Here is an 18,610-nt window from a genome sequence, read left to right as displayed (position 1 = left end):
GGATGAAGTTCACCTAAAAAAGACCTTTAAAGAAGACTGCATACAAAATGATGTAGGAGTATATTACAAAAGTTGATGAAAAATTGAGGCATTTTGTAAATGGTATTGTTGTAAACCAGTAAATTAATCTCTTACCTCAAGACTTATTGTGCATTCCTGCTCAGTTGTTACTTAATAATCCAAGATGCAAAACTACTACTTCTGAATGGCATGTTGGCACTAAGATAAACTCAGATTTTATTTGTGTTCATCTTGGTGACATTTGGAGATTTCTGGAATCCACTTTGACCCTATAATTCAGCTGATTCCCTAATACACTATGAATAAATAAGCCAGGGTCTAGAACATGTTAATTATTTGGGCATTGGATCACTGTCATTATCAAGATAATCACACTAGTAAAGGTTCCAGTGTCGTTGTCCTGTAGTTAATCTCAAGTTGAGTGTTCCATTAACTAAGAATAATTATCTTAGCTGCTGATACATATATACCTTCAGGATACAGAAAATGTAATACGAACATAAAAACATAAACGTAAAACATCAAAAGCAAAACACCTTTACTTGAATATATGATGTAAAATAAAGGAGCCCGAAAGCCAAACTAGAGAAATTTATTAATGCTAGCACAAGGAAGACTAATCTGTTAGCAGATACATTTCTTCTTTTTTTCATCTTTATCCAAAGGCAAGAAATTATAACCATAATTTATAGATCAGTCTCTGGGAGAATTTCTTTTTGCAGAAAATAGATATTTATACAAAATTATTTTTCAAAAAGTTTGTATAAAAGTTATTGCATTTACGATGGATGAAAGCATCCATGTGCTTGCGACAGGACAAGTTTGGCTTTTTCGAATATTTTTTTTTTTTAAACTTGAAAATCAGGATGCACAAAAAGTATACACTTCCTACAAAAGAGACGTTTCAATTCCTGAGTATACTAAAGCTATAAAAAAAATTAGAAGCCACAGGAAGGCAGATTCTTTCAAAGTTGAGGGGGTTTACGGGCACTTTCTTTCTACACATTGCTTTCCCCCTTCTTCGTACTCCTGCTTAGAAATCCACATCTGCTGGAAGGTACCCTACAAAAAAAAAAAAAAATCAGAAACATAACCATCTCACAATATATATTGGTGGTGCACAGAAACCAAGTTACGCACAACCTGCCTTATGAGATTATACTACTGTCCTTGCTTTCTCGGTTCCCCTTCGAGTTCCCCAAAACTTTACTGCAGCATTTTCTTGCTTTCATCCCTTTCCATGCCTAGTATGGATTGTACAGGTAGTCCTCAATTTCACAACTGTAATGGAGCCTGCCTATTATGAAACCAAATTGCAACAAATGTTAAGCGAAGTGCATGTGTGATTGTTTCATTTAGCAATCCAACCTCAGCTCTCCCTGATCCTGTCATTAAGTACTTCCCTAAATGATCCCACTTGTGATGACCCAGGGTGGGATACAAAACGAACAGTCACAGAAAACAGGTGAAGCCCCTTTTATTCATTCACTTTGCTTTCAAGCTCTGAATATCTTTGACCCCAAGACAAAAAAATCCCACAAAGTTACACGAAGAAGGAAAAAAGCAACACAAACCAGGCAAGATAAGGGGTGGAGGTTGTCCACAGATAACACACACTGGGAAGGATGCCAAACTCAGAGAGGAACTGTAGAGAGATTTACACGATTTGTTTCCAGCGTTTGCCAGTATGCAGGTCCAAATTCTTATTCAGTTGTCACACCTGCAGCCCGTGAAGAGGATCAAGGCCCTCTCCTCCCGAGTAGACCACATCTCTCCCTAATCCTCTCCCCCTTGCGTGCCCTAGGATGGATAGGGGATGAGCCTGGGTCTTCCTGACTGCCCAGCCGGCCTCTGCCCTTCCCCAGCCTCCTCAATAGCCTCCGGAGCCACCCTTCCACTCCCTGTGGGCTGTTCCTCCTCTCCCTCAGAGTCAGTCTCCACCAGGGGCATGACACCACCTTTGCTCTTCCAGATGTGGTCATTAAATGGAGCACAGGGTGCTCTGGGTGGGGGATTGATGCCTACTCCATCCCCAAGGCACTCCCTTCTCTGCTACATTATTACAGATATTCCTCAATTTACAACTGTAATTGAGCCCAGAATTACGATTGTAAGTCACGCCAATGATTAAGTGGTAACCACGCCTGATTTTACCCCCTTTTTTGCAGCAGTTGTTAACAAATCCATTGTCCACAATGGGCTTTTTTTTCTTCCATAAACCCATTTCCAGCATAAAACAAAAAACAAACCATAAATCACAGTCACGTGATTTGGATGCTGGATGCTGCAAATATATGTTAATGCAGCCTAGTTGTCAAGTGCTCAAAATGTGATCTCGTGATTGCAAAAGGGGCGCAGCTAGCATAACTTGGAATTCTGGTCATAAATAGCCTTGTGGAGCTCCGTTGTAACCCGAGTCACTAAGCGATCAGTCATAAGTCAAGGTGTTGTGACTCGGAGGTCTGAACCTGCCTTGTTAGAAGATACAGACTTAAGTAATGAGGGAGAGAGGGATTTGGCATCGAGATTTGAGCCTGCCTTGCTGGAAGACACAGACTTGAGCCAGGAGGAAGAGGAGGACTTGGCTCTGAGGTTTGAGCCTATGTTACTGGAGGATTTGGAATCATCTCCCTCCCCGGGACCTTCCTCCCTGGTTGTGCCTCAGGTGTCGGCAGACAATCAGGAGAGCGTGCCGGAGTCCTTGGCTGAGGATCAAGCCGAGGAATGCTGGTTTGATGCAAGGCAAAGACGCAGGCAGAAGAGGGAAATGCAACGTAAAAGGAAATGTCAAATCAGGAACTGACTTAAGAGACTAACACGCCCCTCAGGAAATAAAAGAGGGCGTGTTAGCTCTGAATACCCGTTCGGGACAATTTGTTTATTCGGAATAGCAGCTTGGATAAATCCTCTGTGCAGCGTCTGCCTTTTGATTTATGGTCTTGTTTGTTATCGGACTTGGCAGGCAGCTTCTGGAAGACTGCTAAGGAACTTCTCCAGTCAAAGGAATTTAACTCTATCGTTCCTGGTCCTGTCTGTTTATTTATATTCCTTTGGAGGCTTGGACTCTCGCCTCATGGTCACAGGTAAGACAGAACATCAAGGACTACCTATACATACAAAATTCGATGCTTTTCCCCTTTCTCTCTCAGTCACATACCCTCCTTTTTAGGAAGCATCAGCAGCCAGATAATTTACTAACCAAAGAAGCCAAAATGGAACCACCAATCCAGGAACTAAACCTTCGCTCCACTGTTGTATTGTTTGCTATTAACTTCAACCGCATGCTCTGAAATCAGAAAAGAGATTGACGGTGATTGTGCGTTGAGAGCAGGCTTCCCAATTGACAACTGGTAATATTTGCTTATATTCTGCATTGTAGAATATACATCGACTAAGACAGCTCAAATCATATCTCAATAATTCAACCCAGATTATTGCTTTATGTTAGAAGGGACACAGCCTGCTTTGATTCTTAATACCCAAAGGTAGCATCCTAGAAACTGAATAGCAAAACGAGTGATTTTCAGTTGTGCTATACCCTCCATATAAAGATAAAATAAAAGTGAGAGGCCTCGGGGGCGAGAGGAGGGGGAAGAGAGACTAATGGTTTCATTCCCATCTTATTTCTGACCTCCCCAAAGAAATGTTATTGTGCATTTTGCTGTTGAACTTTGGCAGCATTTTTAAAAACCCAGGAAGTGGGTGGGAAGTAGCCACACCTTCCTGTAATATCACCATCAAGCTATGCCTGGAAAATCTTAATCCCATTCCACATCCCTGAATCCTTCACTGACCAACAAAAACTAGACATTCCCGTCATAAACAATTAGGGAAAGAAAAATGATGAAGTTCTCTCTTCAGTAAGTGCCTCTCACATGTTAGGACTACACATCCCAGAATTCCTTATCATTCAAGGATTATAGTCCCATCTTATCTGGGGATTATTGACCAATGAGAAGTCTATCTAGAACTTCATAAACTCGAATTATATGGTAAATTAACTATCCTGTTGCTTTAGCACGGATCAGTAAAACTGCTTGAGGAACATCTAAAGAATGTGCTCAGTCGTGTTATTGTTCACTTCAGAAGCAGTTACCACTTCCCAATACAGCCTTTGAAACCACATAATGTTGCACTTTTGCAGGAAATTGCAACCCAGATGAGGCAAAAATAGGACATATTCATCAAAATCTAAAGCCCATACTTGCTAAAACACACAGAGCTAACTTCATTCTTTGGACCACGGCTATTAACATGGTTATCTTCAATAATGAACACAAACCAGAATCTTCTGTATCTCTATAGATGGTGGGTTTTAATTTTTTTAAAGCAAAATAGGTAGTTCCCAACATTTTTCAAATATGCCAATTTAGAGAACTAATTGTAAATGTACTTATTAAATGACACACTTACTGGAGGGGTTTTCTGAGATAGTTCTCTATTCAGTCGGTCTGTAAAACTCTGTAGTAGTGTATTTCCGCCTGCTACAATCACACTACCATAGAGGCCCTGGAAAAGGAAAGCAAGACACATAAATTACTGGACATGTAACTTTCTTTAATCTGCTTTTTGATAGAGAGAAAAGACTACAAAACTTACACAGAATTTGAAAGCAAATCACATCCTCTTGTATTACTTATTAAATAGGGCAAGGAGGTAAAAATTCAATTTCCACTAACAAATGTAAAACTTGGGAGTATTTCTTGTGCAAAAGAGAATATATAAGTTTTAATAAAAGTTTTCCACAATATAAAGAATATTTAAAATTCCATACTAATTAATATTTTGGAAACATGAATCTATAATTCAGAAAACAAGCAACACAATCTGGATTCTTCATCAAGTTTTCACATTTGAGGCACAACTGTGGAGTCTGTGCTGAAAAACTAAAACAGCTCAACTCTGCAAACACACCCAGACTGGATTTCCCAAAGTCAAGCTCTTGTGGTCATGCTTCTGGTCTCACAAATATTTACAGTGCAATCTCAGAGTTTTTTTTTCTTCTATTCAATTGTGTCCAATTCTCAGAGAGTGCCTGCACAAGACCCCACAGTTTTCTTGGCACAGTTTCAATTGTTTGATGTCCCTCTTTGTATCGGTTTCAATGATATCAAGCCAATGTATTCTTTGCTTGCCCCTTCTTCTCTTTATAAACAGCCTACTAGCCGTACACAAGGATAATTTTGGAATTTGGCCTAATCCAACCTGGTTCTTCTTAGCATTTAGCTAAGAGTATTCAACATCACCATCAAAGCCATGGTGGTGCAATGGTTAAAGTGCAATATTCCAGACTGCCCACTGTCTAGAGTTTGATCCCGACCGGATGACTCAGCCTTCCATCCTTCCGAGTTTGGAAAAAGGAGGATCAAGATTGTTGAGGGCAATATGCTGACACTGTAAACTGCCCAGAGACTGCTATAAAGCACTATGAAGAGGTATATACGTCTAAGTGCCAGTGCTATTCCTATTGTTACCACTGACACAAGAATTGAACCATCGCCATCCAATCTGCAACCTTTGAGCTACATCTGGGCATACCCGAAAAATACATCTGAACTATATTGCTTGTTGGCCTTTTGGCTAAGATCAAATGTAAAAACACAACTGGCTTTCAGGTAGCTCTGAACAGCGCAGATTTCTGCATCACAGCATAGTTGTTGCTGCCATTCCAAATTTTAATCAAGAAAAATAAACCTTCCATTGTGCCGAATTAATACCTACCGGCCGAATGTCTATATCGCACATTCCAACACTAGTGGTGACCACATGACTCACACCAAGCATTGTATTGCCAGATAAGCCCTAGAAAAGAGAAAGAATGTCTAGAATTAGTTTTTATCACATCAGAGACAGAATTGGTAAGAATACCTTGGGTCTTTTTTTCAAAGATGGCCCAAATCATCTAGGGAAAAAAAATCATGAAATGAGAAGCTCCATCTGATAATTCTAGTAAGTAGGAAAAAGGTACATGCAGCAAAGAATCTCTTATTTCTCCTTGTTATGACATAATGTATGACTAAAACTGCCCATTGAACAGATATACAAAGGATCCATTTCCATTCCATCTTGCTTAGTTTTACCTTTACATTTGAAGGGTCAAACAAGCCTTCAGGAATTTTTAACCGTTCAGCGCCAAAATCACAATTGTAGCCATTGGGGAACTCATAGTGTACGGTTGGCATTTGCGCAGCCACCCTGGAGGTGAAAATCAGACATTTTCAGGTGACATTCAGTGAACAAGCATTTCTTTTCCTGTTTTTATAAAAGAAATTACTTTTCAAGAAATCTCAGAAGCAGCAATTTAATAACAGTGGAAGAGTCTTGTGAAAACTCAATATTTTCCAGATGTTTAAACAAATATCCCATAAGCCCTTCTCAGCACAGAAGTTCACATGAATTAGGAGAGCTATAATTAATATCCAAGAAAGTTCCTAATTCTCCATTTCTGGTATAAAGCTAAGCACAGAAAGGGTTTTGTAATGTTTTTAAAGCAGATCATATTTTGCACTTTCAGTATCTAAAAATAACTTTTATCTGGGTTGTCTTCAGAATCCAGGAATATTATTGCTACAATCAGATGCTAACAGTGGCATCCCAATCCCAACTCCCAAGAATAGACATTACATACACCCAATTTCACCCTGCTTATAGAGGATTTTAAGAGAGAAAATGGTGGGGTTAGGTAAAGAGGCCAAAAGGAGAACCGGGCCTCCAATGTAACATTTATGCTTATTATTTAGCATATGATGAGGACATGACAGAAGGGGAGTCCATGTAATTGTAAGTAAAACTTCTGTGGGAGTTTGGCACACAACTGCATGTCCAATTCAGTTATCCAGGCAACAGCCTCTGGCGTTGCTTCATGCAGATCTTCTAGGTAACCAGAGACACGCACATTGTGCACAATCTTTTACAATACATTTAATAGTTTGCACATCAGCACCACAATCACAGCAAGGGGAATCTTTCCATCCTCACTGATAGAGGGCAGTGGCACTTCTTCCAGTATCCCACCTATTCAATTTCAATCAGACTGGAACCAGTTTAGAGTTCAGATCGGAAGACAGTCTTGTGTCAGCCATCATAACATTCCCATAAATTAACAGAGACTTACTGCTCATCATAAGCTGAATCAGAAACTTGTAGAACAGAAGCTTGAAAGTCCTGAATCACACACTATGGGAGGAGAAAAGATATTTTCACACAAGGATTTCTGATATATGTACTGCTATATATATTTCCTTAAAAATAAATAAAGGTAAAATAAAGGTCCGACTTAGACAACATGGACACCACATTCTTAACATCACTATTATATTAGGAACATCCAAGTAGGACCATCCAAGTACAGGTCAGGAAATACTCCATATCACCAAGTACCACAGTGGAAACTATATCCAAACATCTCTATTTCCCTGCACTTATTCGGAGATCTGCTTTAGGCTGAATTCCTGAACTCAGAAGAACAGTGAGCTTAACAGCCGAAATTTCTCTTTCTAATGCTACAAAGCTGTGGCCAAAAAGCCAAAAATGCAAGTCTCTTTAAGAAAAGCTATCAGGGCAGAAAACAATGGAATAAATCTGTAATATCAGAAATCAAACCATAAGGCTCTCTAGGAAGCCTAGGACGCATGGATCAAGAGTTATGTTGTAAAATGTTACCTATAAGTAATGTTAATCATGTTATTAATTTCCTTTTTACTTTCCCACTGGTCTGCTTTTCTCCAGAAAAATCCAGAATGTGTTTATAATTTTTCATTACACCAACATTTACTAATAATGCAATTTACAGATTGCATGTGGTAAAGGAATCCTATTTAAATAATCAGAACCATGAGTCATACTGCAGTTCACTCGCTAAAGGAACCATTCATTGTAGAAATCAAAGGAAAGACTTCTTATACATCCAAGCAAATTAACATGATGGCAAATACTTACATTACACATATAGTTGTGCCAAGATCTTGTGACCTGAGGTAATTTCTCTTTTCTTTTCCAGTTTGCTGGAGAACCCTCTCGAACTGCTTCCTATAATATAAAATCAAGGTCATTCCAAAGGGTCACATTTAAATATATTATTCCATAGATGGCTTACAGAAGTTTATAAACCTAGGAATGTTGAGGATGAAGTACACAGAGTTTCATTTTAAGCCAAGAGAGACAACAGAACATCCCAGCCTGACTAAGTTAAAAGCTACTCACAGATCAGCTCTTTATCATTTATTATTGATAAATACACAACCAGCTCATGAAAAAGATTGTGGCTTTGCAAAACTGTACACCTGCAAACACTTTATTTAGCACAATAACATCCTACTAGCTGGGTTCATGCTTCATGCATGAACTGTGGATGGCTTATGTCAGGAACAAACTATGGGTACTTCAACTGTGGCTGAACTACAATTCCCAGCATCCATGACCAAAGTTAAAATATACTGGATAATGTAATTCAGCCATAAATGAAGCATTACAAGTTCCTGGCATGTTTATAGCTTAATGTGCGAATCCAACCTCTGTTTGGATTCTGTGACATTCATTGAGAATCAAAATTCTTTCTTTAATGTGGATCCTCTGTGTATGATTCTATACCAAGGGTCCCCAAACTTGGCAACTTTAAGACTTGTGGATTCTGGGAGTTGGTCCACAAGTCTTAAAGTTGCCAAGTTTGGAGACCTCTGCTCTAAACTATTTAAATCCAAGGCCAACCCTGATGGAATTTAACGTTGAGGAAACTATTGTTAAACCAGACGTTTTGTGAACAAAAAAGCAGCTTTTTGATTCACATTTACAAGAATGTGCAGCTTTCTTTCAATTCCTTCCAACACAGGATCTTACCTTCGATGCAATCATGTAAGGTGGGATAATCTCAATGTTCATTTCTTGAAACAGTTCCCTGCACTGCATTGAAATGAAATCTCCAGCCAGAGGTGACTTCACAATGCCTAAATGCAGGGCGCAAATGGAATCAAAAGATTTAATACTCTGCCACCACTCACATTTTACATAGAAACTTGTTTTGCCGACAAAGTCATGTTTCCTTAACACCAGAGTTACAAGCTTTTGTGTCCTCATGGGCCACTGAGTTCTCAGAAACTGTATTTTTCTGCACAAGAGCAAAAGGGAAAATGACAAAATCTTTTTTTGTAAAAGCCAAAGATACTTCAAGAGAAACCATATAAACTTTTAATGTCTCATATATTCATTACATTTGGCTAGCCTTCTTAGGGGTTATAAAATTACTTCCTCAATTATTCATGATTCCCTTTTGAACAGATATTAGAGTCCAATATGGCCCTCAATATCCCAGCAAAACAATCTAATCCAGCTTTCTTACTGCTCTTTGTCCTCAGCACCTATTACTTAGACATATGCTGATTATTAATGCAAAGGGTTTTATTTATCTAACTCCAAGTCTTTCAGTCTTTGGATAACAATGCAAAGTTAGTTTTTCTTCTAGTTTTATTTTGCTATATTCTGACTACTTCTCATTCTTCTAATGGATTAGAGTTTTGCAATATATTAGAAAGAGATGCTTTGCAAAGCGGCTAGTGTGGAAGGAAGACATCTCTTTGAATGTTAAAGCAGATGCATTTTTTTCAAATTCAGGCCCAGCTATTTGCTCACATATACACATTTTTGTTTTCAAATAATATTTATATACCACCTTTATTATTTTTATGAATAACTCGAGGAAGCAAATATATCTAACACATCTTCCTATTTTCCCTGCAACAATAATTCTGTGAGGTGAATTCAACTGAGAATGACTGGCCCAAGATCACCCAGCTGGCTTTCATGGCTTGAGGAAGGACTTGAACTCACAATCCCTTGCTTTCCAGCCTGGTGCCTTAACCACTAGAGCAAACTGGCTCTCATATATTGTATATAATATAAATAAATGCATTTTAAATAACTATTTTCTGATTTATCCAGAACATCATCTCATGACCATTAAAAATGCACTCTATTGATGGTCATCGTAATGCTTTTCAGAAGTAAGTTTTATTTACTTCATTTTGTTTGGTACAAACCAACCCTGTCATTTATTTGTGTTGAGTCTTGCTACATAGCAGGATAGCTCAGATCAGGCTGGAAGATTTCTCACCTTGCTGAAGCACATACCCATCATGGACTGGAATCGCAGTTGTGTGTGTTGCTCCACTATCTAAGATCAACCCAGTAGATCTGCCATTCGCAAAGCTAGTTGCAGAGTCAAGGAAGACAACAGAATTTTGGCACAGGAGCAGCGTATTCATCATGGTTTGTTTGGCTTTTACACATTGCATGAATTTATATCTTATGATATTAGGTAATCCTTAACATACAATCATAATTGAGCCCGCAATTTCAATAATAAGCGGTGATGGTTGAAAAGCAGGCCATCAAATGACCGCAAGGCCTATTTGTGTGAGAACTTAGATCTTAGAGAACTAAACTGGCAGTAAATTATATCCGCTGTTGCTGTCGTTGTCATCATCATCATCCTAGCCATAATCTATCCACCGGAGGATGAAGTAAGAACAATCAATCCATGGAACAGAAGTTGCCTTCGGAAGTTGTGGGAGCTTCATCACTGGAAGCTTTCAAGAAGAGATTGGACTGCCATTTGTCAGAAATGGTGTAGGGTCTCCTGCATGTGCCTGCGGGGGGTGGGGTGCGGGGGTGTTTCCAAACAATATGGTCCTGAGCTTTCTTTTGCCAATTGGGCCAATATTTGTTGACATTGTCAATCCATCTTGTTTTAGGTCTCTTTTGTGGACACTTTGTATCAAGTGGGATCCATTCTATGACTGACTTGATTCACCTGCCATCAATTCTTCTTCCTAAGTGATCAGCCCATTTCTATTTCAGTTCCTTTACTCTCTTGATGACATCATACCCTTTTGTTTGTTCTATAATCCATGCGCAGATCGTTCAATTTTGTCTTGTAATGCTCAGCATGTGTATTTCCATAGGGAAGTAAGTCACTCAATACTGGCTCTCAAGTATACATGCACAGAACTAAGATTCAGAACTGCTTGAAAGGTTGCCAGGCCAAAGTTCATATTAACTTCATTTTTACTGACAGAGTGGACTGTCAATTTACTTTCCAGACAAAATCTTATTTATTGACATTTCTCTTGCAATTGGTGTTCTTCACATGAATTAAGATTCTACACAGGTAGTCCTCAACTTGCAACCATAATTGAGCCCAACATTTCTGTTGCTAAGCAGAAATGTAAGCAGTTACTAAACAGTTAACTGAGTTTTGCCCATTTTCATCTTTCTTGCTGAAGTTGTTAAGTGGATCACTGAAATTGTTATGTTAGTAACACAGTTAGTTGCTAAACGTATCTGGCTTCCCCATTGACTTTGCTTGTCAGAAGGTTGCAAAAGGTGATCACATGACCCCAGGACACTGCAATTATGGACCAGTTGCCGAGCATCTGAATATTGGTCATGTGACCATGGGGATGTTGCAACAATCATAAATGTGAAAAATAAGTCATCACTTTTTTCAATGCTGTTGTAACTTCTAACAGTCAGTAAACAAATGGTTAATCTCCTATCTCCTGTAATCCCCTGCTAGCATGACCCCATCAATGGAGGCCACCAGCCTAGAAAAGTTTGATTTTTAAATAAAATATACGAATGTGTCATGCCCCTGCTAGAATTTGACTCCAGAGGGACAGGAGGAACACCCGACAGGGAGTGGGAGTGTGGCTCCGGAGGTTGTGGAGGAAACTGGGGAAGGGCACAGGCCAGCTGGGCATTCAGAGGAAGACCCAGGTCCATTCCCTCTTCATCCTAGGGCACGCAGGGAGGAGCGGATAAGGGAGAAACATGAATGGTGTGGTCTACAGGGGAAGAAAGGGCCTTGATCCCCTTCATGGGCTGCAGCTGTGAGGACCGTTTAAAAGGACAAATTGTGCATGGGCCGGTGCTGGAAGCAAAGCATGAAAATATTTCTATGTCAGTTCTTATCTGAGTTCTAGCATCCTTCTCAATGTGTGTATTTCAATATCTGTAGATGTCTTCAAGCCATTATCCTGCCTTTTCTTATTAATTCTTCAGTGTGGTTTGTGTTGGTTTTTTTCTATTTATAATTTATACGTATTTTGAGTTTGAACAGAAGTTCTTCCTTTTTGCAACTGTTTGTGGGGTTTTTTTCTCCAGTCAATGATACTTGGACCATTAAAGCCAAGTTGAAGGAATTAAAGGGACTTCACCTGTTTTTGTGACTTTGTTGCTTTTGTATCCCACCCTGGGTCATAACAGAATGTAACAAGCATCCAGTTTTTATATCAAAAAATTAAGTATGATCTCCCTACATAAATCATGAGTTTTTACAATTTTTTGTACCAGTTTGGGAAATAGCACAGCAATAGGGTCTTCGTTAAACAATTATTTTAAAAAAATTATAATTGTTTCCTGAAAATAGCATAGTATGATGATGCTCACTTATTCATCAACATTTGTAGGATACGCTGTGAGTACTGCAGTTTTGCATAGGAAGAACGCAGGGATATTATAATGTTCAAACATTAATTCTGTCAGTTTCTCACGCTTTGCTCTAATGTTCCACTAGAAAAGCACAGAGAAAATAATTAAAATTCAAAATTATTATTTATGACTCAAGAAGCACAAGACTGACATTTTTCTATTCTTTCCTACCAATTTCTTGAAAACTGATTTACCAGATTTATAAATTTCTGTCAGACTAAAGTAAAGTACTCCCTCAATCACAGAATATACAACTATTTTATGTATTGCCACAGAAGCGTGACTCTTTTATAAATATAATTTGCAGAACTTCCAAGAAAACTATCTCATACTATAAATACAGAGACATATCCATTCTACACTTTTGGGGAATGCACAAAGAAAAAAAATATTAAAATATATAATTTTCTATAAAAGTTCAAAAACAATTACCTGGAAATTAATGAACTGCAAGTAGAAAAAGTGACAAGATTTAATTATTTGGAGATGATTTTTCAGACTGTTATATATAAAAGTACTGGGAATGTCTGAAAAAGTATCATATCGCTTCTTCGTATTAGATGAAGCAAATAAATCCCAGCTGCAATTCAACTACACATTACATGCTCAAATCTTATATGGAACTGAACTTGAACCCTGAAGGCTTCATGTTAATAATTTTTAAGACCTTCCTGGTCAAAACTTCTGGGGAAAAAAACACGGTTTGATGTAAGCACATAGCCAAATATTCTAGTTAAACAGTCAGATATTTAGGTAAGAAACTTGTTGGGCTGTTTGAAAGAAATAAAACCAATTTTTACTCACTGGTGCTTCAGACATTAGAACAGGATGTAATGAAGCTTCAGATTTAATGTGCATCTTATAGGTATGATCTAGGATGGCTTGGAAACTATCCCAATCTTCAACTGTAACACATAAAGTGAATGCTGCTTTTGTTGGTGGAATGCAAACTCTGTTGCATGCATGTTATTAATAAAAGATTCAGGACTGACAATATATAATAACAGCTCAAAAAATGAGCCACCTAAAGAGAGCAAAATTAGTAACAGTTTTGGATCATCAATATATCATTCTACAATGAATGAAAAAAATAGCATATTAGGTTTGCTTTTACTATGATAAAGACAGCACATATCATGAGTACCTTTAACAATGGTTCAATGAATATACCCAGATGGATGAGTTCCTATATCACAAGGTAATATTGGCCCGGGACCATAACTGACCCCAGAAAGTATAGCTATCACTGGGATTGAGTCACCATGTGAGTGTCTGATTTTAAAACCTTTTTTGCTGCAATCATTAAGCTACCAGTTTTCTTCAATGGGCATGTTCTGCTGGAAATTGGAAGTAAACACCAGAAACCTATGACCACCAGTCCTATGACCATGGGGCACTGCAAATGGCCATAAATGCTAGCTCGTTGCCAGGCACCCAAACTGCAATCACATGACTGCCAGGGGTAGGCATCCGAACTCCAGAACTGAGTCTTAAGTAATTGTGGGGAGGTCTGTTGCAACCTTGGTCCCTAAGGGACCAGTCATTAAATGAGGATTACCTGGATCAAACAAAGGATGTTATGACTAATGCAACATATAACCTCAACCAGTATCTGAACAGCAGTTATGAAGTAGTAGCAAGCAAGGTATGAAAAATGTAAGTATTCAATATGACTCAGGCATAGTCTACCAGTTTCCATATTGGTGAAATCTCACTGGCATCTATTTGGAGGGATAATGTAATTCAGGGGTAGGCAACTATGGCCATTTTATGAATTATGGACTTCAACTCCCAGAATTCCTGAGCAAGCCATGCTAGCTCAGGAATTTTGGGAGTTGAAGTCCACAAGTCATAAAGGGGCCATAGTTGCCCACCTCTAATGTAATTGGACAAGTCAAACTATGCTTTCAGAAGGCATTTAAGATTTTATCCAGGTTAGGATTGGATAAAATCATGATTCAACACTTATCTCTGAACTGAATCACAGTCTTTTACCTTAAACAAGGAGAATAACCACAAGAGTTTTTCTCCAGACTGTTGATATTTAATTAGAGTTACATCTTCTGTATAGCAATTCATTAAAAAAAAGCACAAGGTTTCCTTGTAAATCTTTATTTCAGACTAAGTCTATATAATAAATAAAATAAGAAAAAGGAAATATACAAGGATATGTGTAGTCCTCGACTTATGACAATTGAGCCCAAAATGTCTGTGAGACGTTTGTTGAGTTTTGTCCCATTTTACAACCTTTCTTGACATAATTGTTAAGTGAATCACTGAAGTTGATAAGTTAATGCTTGGTTATTAAGGGAATCTAGCTTCCCCATTGCCTTTGCTTATCAGAAGGTTGGGACACAGCAATGGTCATAACTATGAACCAATTGCCAAGCATCCAAATTTTGATCAGATGATCATGGGGATGCTGAAAAAGTCACAACTGAGGAAAAACGGTCCTAAGTCACTTTATTCAGTGCTGTTGTAACTTTGAATGGTCACTAAATGAACTATTTTAAGTCGAGGACTACCTGTACTGTGGCATGCTATTAGCAATCTTGGCTTGAGATAGCCCACTTTTTTTTTTTCAACTTCCGCCACCACCACATATCTTCTTCCAAGTAAGACAAAATCTATTTTTCAGAAATAGAGATACTGAGGTACCACAAAATAGCAACCAGAATTTAAAATCGAAAGGAGGAAATGCAGAACATCATACTCATTCCATTTTTCAAAGGTGAAATGGCTTCCATGTTCTCCCTAGGAACTCTCAAGGCATTTGTGTCTATGTAGTATGATGGCCCTCCTTGCTTGCTTTTATCACCGTCGATCTCCATCATGGAGCTTCCGTCATCTCGGTCCAAGACCACCCCAATGGCAGTAGGGAAGTCCACCTACAATGAACAGTATGGAGAACAAACATCCAAGATTATACAATAACCACCTGTTGTGTATTATTTTAACTAGACTGGATGTTACAAAAAGGAGTGATCATGCATCTCCTGCCATCAAAGATCAAGATGCAGTTGACCAAATGTCTTTGGAAATGTTTTTGCTGTTGCAATAAGTCGGTTATTACCTAGGGAGTTGTATACATAAAGATTGAGATCCAAGAGAAGAATTTGTAGGGATATGATCTTAAGAAGGCAAAACTACAGTGATATGAGAAGCGAAAGGTAATCTTTCCTGGGCAATAATTATTTCTAATATTTATAGGCTGCCCGATCTATTACAAATGTGGGAAGTTTCCAAAATACAATAATAAAACACAGAATATATCATCTAAAAGAAATCCTGGACAATATTAACAATCAATTAGTAATATATTAACGTATCCACCAGGGACATTGTTTAATTGATGAGACTCAGAGCATGCCAAATTAATCAAGCAGGTATGACAAATAAACACATAACTAATGTTTCATGTATTACTGGACCACAATTGCTCAGGCAGTGATCCATTGTTCATTATACAGAGCAGTGTCTGTCAGCCTCAGCAATTTTAAGATGTGGGGACCTCAACTCCAAGAATTCCCCAGCCAATATGGGAATAGGGAATTCTGGGAACTAAAACACTCATATAGTTTTGCTTTAGTATATTACTAAATCATGAGGGTTCCTGGCTTAATCTACCACTTCACTTTCATCCTTACCTTTGGGCAATCTTCTCCAGCATAGCCAGCTCGTACTGTGCAGGAGCCAATATCAAACACCAGAGCACCAACTTCATCTGCAAACAGAGAGGCATTATTTGAATTTATTTAAATTCAGCACAAAAGCACTACCTTGCTTTTACTGACCAAACGCTCAAATTCTCCATTCAGAAGACGTAAAAATATCTATTGCCATTCATCATACTCCTGAATGAATGAGTTTCTTATATGTACCAGTATACAAGTAAATGTAGTGAAGAACTACACATAGCCATGCTATGAGATAGCCTTTACAGGTAGTCCTTGACTTATGACCATCACTGAGCCCAAAATTTCTGTTTGTCAAATGAGACATTTGTTAAGTGAGTTTTGCCCCATTTTACAATCTTTCTTGCCACAGTTATTAAGTGAATCACTGCAATTGATAAGTTAGTAAGCTGGCTGTTAAGTGAATCTGGCTTCCCCATTGACTTTGCTTACCAGAAGGTTGAAAAAAGTAACCACGTGACATTGGGATACAGCAACGGTTATAAGTATGAACCAGTTGTCATGTATCTGAATTTTGATCACATGATCATGGGGATGCGGCAAAGGTCATAGCTGTGAAAAATGGTCATAAGTCACTTTTTTCAGTGCCATTGTAACTTTGAACGGTCACTAAAGGAACTGTTCCATGCTGAGGACTACCTGTACTCACTTCTTTCTGTGAACACACTGACACACATTAAAAATTAAAATTCTGATGCTCATTCTCAAAAGAGTGTGTGTGTGTGTGTATGGAGATGGATGGATAGATGGACAGATCAGACAGATACGCAGACATAGACAGATAGATCTGTATCCATACATGCACATATACATACGATACTCTGTGTGTGTGTCTGTGTCTGTTTATGGAGATGGATGGATAGATGGACAGATAATACAGATACACAGACATAGACAGATAGATCTGTATCCATACATGCACATATACATACGATAGTGTGTGTGTGTGTGTGTGTCGTGTGTAGATGGATGGACGGACAGACTAACAGACAGATCGACAGACACAGACAGATAGATCTGTATCCATACATGCACATATACATATGATAGTGTGTGTGTGTGTGTCGTGTGTAGATGGATGGACGGACAGACTAACAGACAGATCGACAGACACAGACAGATAGATCTGTATCCATACATGCACATATACATACGATTCTGTGTGTGTGTGTGTGTGTGTGTGTAGATGGACCGACGGACGAACAGATCGACAGACACAGATAGATGGATCTGTATCCATACATGCATATATACATATATACATATGATTGTGTGTGTGTGTGTGTGTGTGTGTGTAGACGGACGGACAGAGACAGATAGATCTGTATCCATTCATGCACATATACATGATGCTTTGTGTGTGTGTGTGTGTGTGTGTGTGTGTGTGTGTGTATAAATATACACAGAGACATACAGACACATATAAACATATATTAATCGCAGACCATTTGGATTTTAGAAATAACACAAATATAACTCATATATCAGTGACCCTCTCTTCGGAAATAAAACAATTCTGTCGATTTAACCCATTAACAGAGTTGGAAGGGACCTTGTAGGTCATCTAGTTCTAGCACAATTCCCCCACCCACCCAAGCAGGAGACCCTACGCCATTTCTGACAAACCGTCCCTCAGAACGGAACCAAAACAAACAAAAGATAAATATCACTTCACACACTTGTGTTTTTTAACCATTACATCACCCTCATGTCCTGAAATCTGGATGGAAGCCCGAGTAAGGTGTGTGTGTGTGTGTGTGTGTGTGTGTGTGTGTGTGTGTGTGTATACACACATATACATACACTATACATATACACACAGAGACACACATATATAGCTGACCATATCAGGATTAACCACCAGGAATTCGTGCGCCAAGTGAGTCTCGGGGCAGCAAGGAGGGGAAGCCGGCGTCGACGTCACCCGGAGGCTCAGAAAGCCGGCAGGCAATTTGCCGAAGCGAGAAGCCCGAGGAGGTCGCTTGCGGGGCAGGGCACTCAGAAGCTCCGCCCTCCGCCGGCCCGCGTGAAAGAAAGGGCGGCCCCCTCCCGCCTAAAAGGCCGCTCACCTCCTCCGTAGACGCCGCCGCTCATGACGGCTCGAGCTCCCGCTTCGCCGGGAGCAGCTCCGACCTCCGAGCGTCCGAACTTCTCCTCAGCTTCGCTCCTTCTTCTCGCTCTCTCACTCTTCTCTCCTTCTCTCGGCTCCCGGACGTCCCGCCTCCGTTTGCCCCTCGGCGAGCCAATAGAAAGCGACGTCGCGGAGGAGGCAGCCTATGGGAGAAGGGATAGAAATAGGCAAGCCAATCGCGGGGTCCTTTTCTCGGGCCGATTCGCTTGGGCTCGTTCGGGCCTCCTGATAGGTTGAGAAGGGTCCCGCGTGCGAGGGGGGGAAAAAGTCGGCTGCAACC

General features: G+C 39.3%; 1 protein-coding gene across 2 annotated transcripts; it reads right to left on the bottom strand.

The window, feature by feature from the left end:
- Positions 1 to 597: 597 nt before the first annotated feature.
- Positions 598 to 18,427, bottom strand: ACTL6A (actin like 6A). 2 transcript variants are annotated; one of them, XM_026705724.2, is made up of 14 exons: positions 18,269 to 18,427; positions 16,152 to 16,228; positions 15,218 to 15,392; positions 13,309 to 13,409; positions 12,488 to 12,585; positions 10,127 to 10,221; positions 8,857 to 8,963; positions 7,960 to 8,049; positions 7,136 to 7,197; positions 6,102 to 6,216; positions 5,743 to 5,823; positions 4,435 to 4,530; positions 3,221 to 3,307; positions 598 to 1,083 (listed from the first exon to the last, which is right to left on the bottom strand). In XM_026705724.2, the coding sequence occupies exons 1-14, from the start codon at positions 18,291 to 18,293 to the stop codon at positions 1,003 to 1,005; spliced, it is 1,290 nt and encodes a 429-aa protein (XP_026561509.1). In that variant the 5' UTR covers positions 18,294 to 18,427; the 3' UTR covers positions 598 to 1,002. The 2 variants fall into 2 exon arrangements, with proteins under 2 accessions (XP_026561509.1, XP_087789631.1); XM_087933505.1 differs by having other exon boundaries at positions 18,043 to 18,424.
- Between the last annotated feature and the right edge of the window lie 183 nt (positions 18,428 to 18,610).

The sequence above is a fragment of the Pseudonaja textilis genome, chromosome 4 (assembly GCF_049901715.1).
Source record: "Pseudonaja textilis isolate UNSWEBS1 chromosome 4, rPseTex1.2, whole genome shotgun sequence".
NCBI lineage: Eukaryota > Metazoa > Chordata > Lepidosauria > Squamata > Elapidae > Pseudonaja > Pseudonaja textilis.
The sequence above is the reverse complement of the archived record's forward strand: the minus strand, read 5'-3'. Positions and strand labels throughout refer to the sequence as shown.

What these genes read in the sequence shown, in the direction of transcription:
- ACTL6A (XM_026705724.2), bottom strand. Translation starts at nt 18,293, where the DNA reads ATGAGCGGCGGCGTCTACGGAGGAG. An exon ending in CTGGAGAAGATTGCCCAAAG is followed by an intron (nt 15,393 to 16,151) that starts GTAAGGATGAAA and finishes TGTTCATTGTAG; the next exon opens with GTGGACTTCCCTACTGCCAT. An exon ending in TATCTCAGAAAACCCCTCCA is followed by an intron (nt 3,308 to 4,434) that starts GTAAGTGTGTCA and finishes TTCTGATTTCAG; the next exon opens with AGCATGCGGTTGAAGTTAAT.